Raw genomic sequence first — 11,533 nt, 5'->3', positions numbered from 1 at the left:
TGGGGGGGGGGGCAGGGGAGGAGGAACAGTCAATAAAGCATTATAGGATATCTATGTTTTCAAAACCTATCCAGTCGCTTGAGTAACAGTTAGTTTGGCATCTTATCATCTAGATGCCAAAGCTTCATCGTAATAACGTAACGCGAACTGACCTTTTTTTACCTTCACAGAAGGAATATGAAAACATCGTTTTTGCTTAGTTTCTTCTTCTTCCGTTCCAAACAAATGAAGCCAGTGACATGGTGGGAGGGATTCGCCAGTGTGGCGTATTCGGCTTTGTGCGACAGGGGCTTTAGTTAGGACTCTCTAATACTTGATAAAACCGCTCCGAAGGTCATCCCTGCTACAGTCTGATGGAGACAAATTCCCAATTTCCCGGGAGGAGCCCTAAATCCTCTCGGTCCGCCGGCGGTGTGGGACACCTTCTCATCGGGCCATCCGTCTTGATGATCCCGTGTGTCAGCGGCGGGGAGAAGCCGGCGGACCAACCCCGACACAAGTGTGATGAAGCGCGCTCAATCACAGAACTGACGCAGAGGCAGGGATCAAGAGGGATCACCGGCTCCGAATGGAGGGGTAAATGAAGCAAAATTGACCGACTACGCAGTTCAGAAAGGGTTAGGTACCGTCGTTTTGTGGCAAAATGGTCTGAACATTTCATCAGCGAACGCTAACATTGATTGACTGAACATAAATATATGCAGAATGTCCGTTCAAGCCCCTGCCACACATTTAGAGCCTTCCCCCAACCATCAACTATTGGCTGAGGTTTATTTGTTTATTTATTTGTTTATTTAGTATTTGCACGTATACAAAAGTTACATAATCAAACAATAACAATAAGAGAATATGCGGGGTAGGCCAGAAACCTAGGTGGTTTTTTAAAGGGCCTACCCCAAACAAGGGAAACTATGATACATGATTAATACATGATCAAAATTAAACAGAAATAATTGATTAATTAAACAAAATCAAGACACAGAAATAATGGTTCCGAGGCAGTCTGACCAGATTTAGGCCACGCCTACTTTTCTATACAGATTGACTTTCATTTGATTTAAATTTGAGTAAGATTTGACTCCGAACCTCGTCCAGACCACTTCTGCCCTACTCCCAACCACCAACCAACCATAGCCCAACCTCCCGTCCATACTTAAACGTTTTAAACAGTTTGAAACATTCGGCTGGACTCAGTGTGCCTACGACAATACCAAAATACAACATTTTCTTATCATCTGCATCAAAAATAGTGTAACTCAATATGCATTAATATTTACACCACACATATCTGGCGAAAAACATTTTGAAAAGCAAACAGTGTTTATAGTCATCGTAATTTTGTGCAACTGCAAGACTGTAAAAATTTATTTTGTTTACTACATGTAATCACGATAATTTTACATGTAAACACTGTTTGCTTCTCAAAACAATTTTTTTACCCGGTTGAAAACCGGTTGTCACTGTGACGTCACCAGCAGAATATATTAGTAGCTAACATTTAATTGAATTAGAAATCGAGCTAGTCCGAGATGGAAGTATAATTCTTGATGGTTTGATGTTCAATACCTTCAAAAGAGTGTATGTGTGGTGTAAGTCTTTACGTTTATTGACTTACACTATTTCTTATGCAGACGATGAGAAAATGTTTTATTTTGGTGTCGTAGACACTTTAAATAAGACGTGACAGCCCAGCATACAGTAGTACATATCCTATGATCTGTAGTTTTCCAAATTAACTCACTTGCACTCAGCGTGTTAATTGCATTAGGTGGAAATTTTGTTATGTACAGATTTACAGTCATACCCATCGGGCTTAATGGCCTTTTATGCGACCGAAACATCGCAAAACTGCCCAGCTACTGTAATGGTTCTAAAAAAGAGATCATAATTGGGTTTCCAAAGCCCTAACGCATTGGAGGATGTAGCGGTAATGTGAAAAGGGGTGACCAGGGTGACATTTAGATCTAGCACCAGGTGGTGTTGAAATGACGCGTGCGGGGACGATGTAGTCAGGGTCAGCGGGCCTTGATGACTCTTTCTGCCGCCCAGATTCAATAGCGATGAACGGTGCGATCAGTCAAAGCCGTTACTGTTCCGATGATATCTTTTGGACCATCTTTTGGCCGCGCGCCTTCCGCTGTTGACTGAGTGTAAGGTCAGCGCACAGGAACACTGTAGCCTGGTGTCCAGTAGTCTATCGCAGTTGGGGTGGGTTCTCTTCGGGGCTGCAGAAGCTCTTCCCCGCCCGACTCAGCTAGGCGTGCAAAACTCTCACAGGCGTACCACAGCTGTGGAGCTGGACGGGGGAAAACTGTAAGAGCCACGAAAACAGCCTGTCCCAACCACGATAGACTTGATACCAGGCTAGAATATTGTAGATAGTCCACAGTATCTACAGTCGACCCACACTTCCTGACACATACGCCCACCTATGAGGGTCTGCATGCCTTTTTTCCATAATGCGTAGCGAACCATTTTTAAAAAAAGGTCAAATTCAATGTCAGGGCGGCACAACTGGAATTTATGACTCAATTTTTTGGCATTTCTTCGATGCATCACACAAGAACAACTTAATTTGCCCTTAATCGTTGCCGACCCTCCTCCATTCACCGTTAAGCGCTGCCAGGGTCCCCCCATGCAGACCCTCATCTACTAGACCGTACCACAGGGCAGTGACTGGGCCCGGTGGTGATTAGGCCCCTTACGGCGATTGCTGAGCGACCAAAATTGGATTTGATTGCTACCCTTCATTTCATAATTATGAAATCAAGAATAATATGATGCACGATGTAAAAGTATGACTCGAAAAGCAACAAGGAATGCTTTTTAAAAAGCAGACCGTGGCCAATATGGGATTATTATGAGTGCATATTTCTACAAATGTATTTTTGTCCTGTGGCACTGGCAAATATAATGCACAATTTGACAACTTTTTTACAATTTGACAACAATTTTACATTATGGTCGAAAACTTCTTGTTTGGAAACGGCCGAAAATCCATGCGCACGCGTTTGTCATCCATATAATCAAATCAACATGGCCTAATTATGAGATATTTGATGGACGGCCCGTCAAATATTTGACCGTTCAAGGGTGTGTGAAGGGGGATGTTAGTGACAAGTGTTGGCTGAAGGAAAGTCATGCATATAATTAAGGAAAAAGGTTTCACCTGAGGAGCCGGCACCTGAAGACTGGACAAGAGGTTCAGCGGGAGGATCTACATGTACAAGACGTGGGATGAGGAAGGAGTGAAAGTTTCAAGAATATAGAAAGATTGTGAGACAGTCGGGATTTTTTTTCAACATGTCAGGAGATTTTTTTAAGCCCGTGTCAGACATTCACGAATTTGGACTCTCGACCACGGTTAGAAGTGGGCTACCGTAGTTTGGTAGCAACGATGTTGATTTGATTTGATTTATTAGGCTGAATAGAACATATGTATACAGCCAGGACTGCCCAACTAGCCGGAGGCTATTATAAAGGCTAGCCCTCACAACAAGAACACAAACAATTCGAAACAGGTAGCAGTAGATGTTCGACCATGGTTGGCTGATATTCGGCTGTAAGACAGCAGAACACCAACCAACCATTCAGAAGTAAGTCAGTAGTGTTATATAGTGGGATAAATTTGACTCAAAAGCAACTCAATTTCGTTGCGATTCCTATAGGAAGGTAGGCGTGGCCTAAATTTGGTCAGAATGCCCCCGCACGTCGGCTGGTGTTCGGGAACTAGCCTCCTTCGCAGTCTTATTGGGCTGCATACTCTCGGCCGCATATTGCTCGTGTCGCTCACAGAAAAAAATAACGCCGACGCCCAACAAGATCGACTGCGAAGGAGGCTATTCGGGAACAAATTTTGGGAAAGGTCGTGAATGTGTGACAGGGGCTTTACTGGACAACATGACTCCGGATGTGTCAGGCAACAGCTTACAAGTGGCGGCCAAAGAAAAGCTGGTAGTGATGACAGCCGCGCAGAGCTGTCCAGGACTTTTTAGCAGCCGCATGCATGCATTCATCCACGCCCGGCATCACATGCACGATTTTATCTAATATAACACGGTGCGTGCAGTTTTCATTCATCTCAATCTATCTAAATCACATGCCACTCTCATGCACCAATGCATCGCTATGTGACCCCCCCCCCCAATACAGCGACGCTGGCAGACTTAAAGTTTTACGTCCGTTACACTATGTTTAGGCACGGTCACATTCGTCGTAGAAACGTCGTACGTTCGTCGTAAGACATCGTACCTTCGTCGTAGGACGTCGTAAGATTTCAATGTTGAGGGTTTTTCATGGAAGCTATGGCAGAACCAACCACTGACACCGATCCTAGACAGTTTTCTCTCTACAAGAATAAAGCCGAAGTTTGTGCGACATATGCACGACATTATGTTATTCATATTTTGCTATCGTGAGGCAATCGTACGACGTACGTGACCGTGCCAAGACGAGTAAAAAAAAGAACGTGTACACTTCTTCAGATACTATCATGAAAGTTCATCTGTGTTGGTAGTTACATGTTTAAATTTAAAACTTTTGGTCCAACACAAAAAATTCTATCACCTAGAGCTTTCGACCAGTCACTCTGGTCTTCCTCAGTAGACTGACCCAGTGAAGCTAGAAGAGAGGTGTGAAGGAAGCCATATACATCAGGGCCCATCATCCTACATTGAACCGCGACGGGGGCCGACATCGTCTACCAGATACCTTTGACCCAGTGTTGACGTCACACTTCAAAGAAGCCACGTGACAAGCTTCACTGGGTCAGTCTACTGAGGAAGACCAGAGTGACTGGTCGAAAGCTCTAGGTGAGAGAACTTTGTTGTGTTGGATCAAAAGTTTTAACTTTAAACACTTCTTCAGATACTTACAGAGGACTTCCATCTGGATGAATTCCTTCTGAGGCTGGTCTAGCGCGGGATGGTCCACCTGGCAGAAGTACTGCTGTCCCTGGTCGTACCTCGACAGGGCGACGATCAGATCGCTGATGATGTTGAAGGTCCCGTCGTCTCTGTCCTGGATCAAAGTGCCGCCCTGGTCGTCGTCATCGTCGCCTAGCCCACCGGAAATCAGCTGACTGCCGTTGTACCAGGAGAGCGTGGCTTCCGGCTTGCCGCCCTCGGAGGTGCACCGCGCCACGACCTGTCTCTTGTTGTCGGCTTCCAGCGGCGGATTGTAGCTTGAGATGGAGGGAGGGTTTGGGGCGACTGCGTGGACGGAAAGCGAAAAGTTAGACAAACGTAACAAGCTACGTGCAATCCTAATAATCCTAAATGCAATACAACCTTGACCACTGGTATCGTAAAAGGTTGTACAATTCAATTTGCTCTTTTCATCCCATATTAAAGGCATCCAGTTTCAGGACAGGAAAACTGGATTTCAAAGTCAATATTTCGGTCTTTTTTTTTTTAATGTAGTAAGCTGAATCAGCCCTATCTCATAGCATACTGATATCTGTGAGGCAAAAATACGATGTCGCTGGTGGAAAACGGTTGCTTGTTTTGTATCGTAGGCGGGTTCCAGCTATTTATGGGAGGTACCCTTAAATAAACACTTCTCACGTAACTTGTTTTGGTGATATTTCAACCGCTTCAGGTATGAAATGATGACAAAAATGTGCTAAGAAAAGGCAATAAATTTCAGTATCAGACAGACTATCTTTTCTGTTTTGCTGCCCTGCAATTGCATTGGATGCCTATAAGAGTTCCTTGAAATAAACCTATAGCAAAAATTTAGCAGTTATCTCTTTTCACATCAACAATCGCATGAGTGAACCTTCCGTCGAATCAGCGCAGCCGAATGAACAGCCAGCTAATATCTGAACCCTTGCCCTCTTGTATGAGTCATTGCGACGCCATTTTACGCTACTGAAGTTAGTTCCTATTCTTACTTCCGCCCTGGATGAACCCGTTTTCCCCAAAGACCCGTTGGAATATTTGATTTACTTGCTCGTATTTACCTTCCGAACGTACTTATGAGAGTGATACACGACTCTTTCAAGATGTTCACTGGAGTGAACTGAACGAAATGGCTGCTCTCAAAGGGCTGGGAATGAAGGGTAACTACATACGCGGCACGGCGAGATTGGGCAGTAAGTCAACTACACCGTTATAGAAAAGTTAGCTTCAGATTCGAAGCTATAAAAATTCCAGGCAGCTGTCTTCGGGTTTCGTGCTAAGGAAAATATTGGATCAGAGGGCGTAGCGGCAATAGGTGCGGGGATTTTGCACGCTGTTTGGGGATTTTTGCGACGTATTGCCTACTATCTATTGGAATGAGGCAGAGTTAATATTCTCTGGTGGCAATAATTGTGACATTGCATTCTTCGGGAGCACTGCTGCCTCTCTAGATCTTCTTCCATAATCTTTGAAAGAGCTGGGTAAAATATCACCCTTTAAAGGAATGCAATTTTAGGGCGGAGAACGTGTATTTTTAAAGTCAATTTTCTGGTCATGCTTTTAATGTAGTAAATTAAAACAACCCTATTCCAGAGCATACTGATATCTGCGAGACAAAATTGTGATGTCGCTGGCGGAAAACGGTTGCTTGTTTTGCATCGTAGGCTGTATCCCAAAAATAAGGGGACGGGCCACTTGTTTCAGGGTTATTTCAAACGCTTCTAGTATAATGATAAATGGTGACGAAAATGTGCTAAGAAATGGCGGTAAATGTTTCATGATGTCAGACAGATTATATTTTGTTTGATTTGATTTGATTAGTTTGCACATAAACAAAACAGACAATAATAATACAAAACAAGGATAAAACAAGTGCAGGAGGAGGGAAGAAGCATGGACTGCTTATACAAGGCCCTCCTCCTCTAAACTATACAAAATTAAATATAATCAACAAATGGAAATGTTTCGCCCTGAAATTGCATCCAATGCCTGTATTAAAAAGCGTACAAATAGCAAATCACTGTCACCACGTCGTTGCCATTTGTATTCCTTTAAAAACGTTGATATTTTCCAGTGTACCAAAGATTATGACAGGAGATCCGGAGATGCCCTTTGTAATTGAATGTAATCCTAGTCTGCTATTTCTCAAGATCGCATGCTACTGCAAACGCAGTTACCTTCGCGATGGTTTTATTAAGGAAAAAGAAGTCTTCGCCATGTTTGAAGTTCGCGGTTGAGACAACTCTTGTAGTACAGTAAAATTGTAAAAAAAAATATAATCTATACGTTCCTATGATTTCGCGGAAAGACGAAATAAGTAAACTAGATAAGTAACATATGCAAAGCAAATGCATAATGTTTACCTTCAGACATGGTCTGCTCTGTTAATTCTTACTCCAACACATTCACATACATGTACTACTAGTATATGGTGACAGGAGCAGAGCAGACCGTGAAATTGCAACATTATGTAACCCAACACCAGTCACCATGGTGACAGACATCAGCAAATCATGTCATTGGTCAGGTCATTAGTCACTGTTTGGAGAAGAAGAGGAAGAAACTGAGCAAAAACAATATGCATATGTTTTCCTTCAGTAAACATAATGAAACCACCGAGAAGGTTTCTGTTTTTACAGTATAAGCTCCTCCACAAGCGACACGTTTATACATAATTCATATTTCCGATGATGAGTCACTTGTTTGATCAGGTTGTGCTAATGGGCCATGGGAGAGACTCAAGCAGCCAGATGAAGCACAATCACGGAGATTTCCTATTATGGGGCCATAATCAGACGGTAAAATACATTTGACTAATTGACGAGTGCAGCTTCTGGTCTAGATTGATTAGGGACACGCCGTGTTATTCATCACATATGTGGGTGGATGCCATAACCTCCTCTCTGCACTGCGGAGGATAACGAATCAGTTTATAAGATTTCTACTCCTGGAGGAAAATTAATTTATCCGATGGAATTTCAGCATGGCAAAACAAAACAAAATATTCTGGATGAGGAAATCTGTCTGATATATTGACATTTACTGGCATTTTCTTAGACATTTTTATGTCATTTCATACTCGAAGCGTTTGAAATAGCACAAAAACAAGCTATGTGTGGCGTCTCTTTATCTTTTTTTGCTACCACCAATAAGTAACTAGAGTCAGCCTATGATACAAAACAAGCAACCGTTTTCCGTCGCATTTTTGCCTCACAGATATCAGTATGCTATGGGATAGGATTAATTCAACTTTAACTACATTAGAAGAATGACCAGAAAATTGTCTTCAGTCTTGCTCTCTCCTTTAAGGAAAATTCATGACAGGTTTAGGATAATGTTCTTATGTAGGAGGAGAACAAATTGCATCAGAAATTCTGGCAACCCTCCACGGATCTGTCCTTCGCCTCACAGTTTGGTTTCCCTTCAAGGAACACAATAACGTGGTATTGATTTTTGCAAAGCGTTTGAAGAAGAAGATGGAAACACCTTCATTGTGCTTCGTGATGAAGGGAGGTCTCATGTTTGCTGTTTATTCTCATGTGTTCTCGTTAATCTCAAAGCAGATCTTTTGGTGATTATGCAAGGCAGTATCTAATTGATCAAACTGCATCCATCTGCCAGGCAGTTACCATTTAGGCTGGAGTAAAAAAAAATCCAGTACAAAAAAGAAAGTTAAAAAACGCCTATAATCACGCCAAAAAATAAGCCAAAGCCTAAAACTCTGTTAATCCCAAAGCAGATTTTTTGGTGACTGCAGGACAGTATCGAATTGGCCAGGGAATATCCATTTGCCAGGCTGTTGGCAGTTACCATTTATGCTGGCGTAAAAACATCAACTAGGAAAAAAGGAAGCCCTAAAAACGCTTAGAATCACGCCAAAAATAAGCCAAAGCCCAAACCTCTGTTAATCCCAAAGCAGATTTTTTGGTGACTGCAGGACAGTATCAAATTGGCCAGGCTGTATCCATTTGCAAGGCAGTTACTTTTTAGGATGTCGTAAAAAAATCCACTACAAAATGAAAAAAAGCCCGAAAAAAAAAACTGAAATCACGCCAAAAAATAAGCCTAAACCTCTGTTAATCGTTTCATCCTCAAGCAGATCTTTTTGTGACTGCAGGACAGTATCAAATTGCCAGGACAGTTTAGGCCTGGCAATGTGCATTTGCCAAGAAGTTACCATTTAGGCTGTCGTAAAAAAAAACATCCACTACAAAATAAAAAAGAAAGCCCGAAAAAAACCTGACATCACGCCAAAAAATAAGCCATAGCCTGAACCTCTGTTAATCGTTTAATCCCCAAGCAGATCTTTTGTTGACTGCAGGACAGTATCAAATTGGCCAGGAAATATCCATTTGCCAGGCAGTTACCATTTAGGCTGTCGTAAAAAAAACATCCACTACAAAGAAGGAAGCCTGAAAAAACGCCTAAAATCAAAATAAAACATAAGGAAAGCCTAAACCTCTGCTTGGAGAGTTTATTTTTGCACCTTGGGAACTGTTGATTTGTTTATCAACGTTAACACATTACATTTGCAAATTTTCCACGGGGATTGATGATATTCTCATGAATATTTAATGTAAAGATGTACATCGGTAAGCGGTATTGTGAATGCACTGTCCAGAATTCAAGTGATCTTTGATCATTTGTTGTTTTACATAGATCAAAAGCCGTGACATGTATAGACATACTCTCAAATGTTTAGGTTTTGGCTTATTTTAACGTGTTGTTTAATAGGCATTTTTATCAGACTTTCTTTTTTGTACTGTTTTTTTTTATTTCGTCAGCCAGATGTGGTGGCAAATGATGTATACTGCCTGGCCAATTTCATACTAGCAGCTACCAAAAAAAATGTACTTGGAGATTATAAAAACAAAACAGTCATTACTACCCATTTTATATCTGCGTCCATAGATTTTTTACCTTGTTTACACTTAATTGCAGTAGTATAAAAATCCATAATCATGTCAACTGATATTGTATTAAGGCCACACCAAGTAAATATTATGGATGACGTCCTTTGGAGATCCTAAATCTAATGCGAGAGGGCGAAAAAAAAACAAGAAGGGCCATAAAAAACAAGATGCCTAGATTAGAAATATACTAAGAGACGACAAATGTTAGGACACAACTTGAATGAGGTGACACAGTGTAACAAGCAAGAAGTCTTTCATTCATCATCAAAACAGTAATAAATCAGGTGGAACAGCAGTTGTTGTCCTGTCCTGTTTCTTTCATCACATTTTTGTGCCCTTTACCCATTTCGCGTTACGGGTTTCAGGTCAATCTGACGATTTGCGGCACTGTCGTGACTCTTTGGTCATAGTTACAGGAAGTGGAATTTCTTGTTTTTTTTTCTAGGAACAGGCCAAAATCAATGCGCGCGCGGACGTCATCCATAAAATTTACTTGGTGTGGCCTAAAAGACGATTGGCGAACGATCAGAACACACTAACCAAACAGTATCATAAATAAAGAATGGGTTCGAACAACAGCTCATTGACAAAATACGGTTAATTGTTACATGATAGCTGTGTAAGATAAAAGCACAGAAAGATTTAAGAATGTCCACGTAACTTGAAATATATCAAACACGATCCTTGTAATACTATATGTACATGTGTGTGTGTCAAAAAACAGTTGCAAACAAATGCCATGTTTGCGACGAGGCAGACTGCATATTTTATCGACTCAGAAAGAATTACCTAAAGGTCCCTCCGGGGCAGAGCAAATGTCTGCTATAAGAATTGATGAAGCTTAGCGACAAGATGGAGCAAAGAATCTTTTGCCCTGGAGGTTTCTCAGTCTTCCGTCTTATGAATACTAAACGTTAAACAACCAGACTGTGCTAAGTGGTTCCCTGGATGGTGCTTACGATGCTCTGTTCTCCTTTCATGATAAACTTTGCATAGAATTGTCTTTAGGCCACACCAATTTAATTTGTTGTTTCTCGGATTTTTTTCAGAAAAAATCAGGAGCGACAGGGCGAAAAAAAAGTTGCTTTAATTATGATTTAAACGTGGTCAAGAAGGTTGAACAAATGACACAGAGTATGGTGTGGCGAATAATCTACTCTTCAAATTCATTTCTTTACATTCTCGTCTTTTTTGTTTGATTTTGGCATTCTACAACATTGGTATCGTTTCTAAATATTTTTTTGATCTCACGGTATCTCATTTTGCAACTGTTTTGTATGATTTACAGAATGATTGAATTTTTGTTTTGGAAATGGCAAAAAATTCATGCGCGGATGTCATCCAAAAAATGAAATCAACATGGCCTCATGAAATCAACATGGCCTAATCATAATGATAGAAAGACCATATTGGACACACACACACACGCACGCACACACACTCACACGCACACATACACATTCATACACACACACACACACATTCACACACACACATTCGCACAGACACACACACACAGTCACACACACACAGTCACACAGACACACACACACAGACATTCACACACACACACACACACACACACACACACACACAAACACACACACAAACAAACACACACACACACACACACACACACACACACACACACACACACACACACACACACACACACACACATACACACACGCGCGCGCGCACACACACACACCAGTCCCA

At 41.7% G+C, this 11,533-nt stretch overlaps 1 protein-coding gene across 5 annotated transcripts in view; it reads right to left on the bottom strand.

Annotated features, from left to right (window-relative positions):
- The window catches only part of LOC109477384 (carcinoembryonic antigen-related cell adhesion molecule 1-like), a 94,406-nt gene that overhangs the window by 35,810 nt on the left and 47,063 nt on the right, over window positions 1–11,533 (bottom strand). For 4 of the 5 annotated variants that reach the window (XM_019778628.1, XM_019778625.1, XM_019778629.1 and 1 more), the window contains exons 4-5: window positions 4,875–5,210; window positions 3,171–3,217 (exon numbers count right to left, since the gene is read on the bottom strand). In XM_019778628.1, the coding sequence (XP_019634187.1) occupies window positions 3,171–3,217; window positions 4,875–5,210 (383 nt within the window). The remainder of the gene's footprint in view (window positions 1–3,170; window positions 3,218–4,874; window positions 5,211–11,533) is intronic. The other variant, XM_019778626.1, reaches the window with a different exon arrangement.

This window comes from Branchiostoma belcheri, unplaced genomic scaffold (assembly GCF_001625305.1).
Source record: "Branchiostoma belcheri isolate BF01 breed outbred unplaced genomic scaffold, Haploidv18h27 scaffold4, whole genome shotgun sequence".
In the NCBI taxonomy this organism is placed as follows: domain Eukaryota; kingdom Metazoa; phylum Chordata; class Leptocardii; order Amphioxiformes; family Branchiostomatidae; genus Branchiostoma; species Branchiostoma belcheri.
This window is presented reverse-complemented; position numbering and strand designations above follow the sequence as displayed.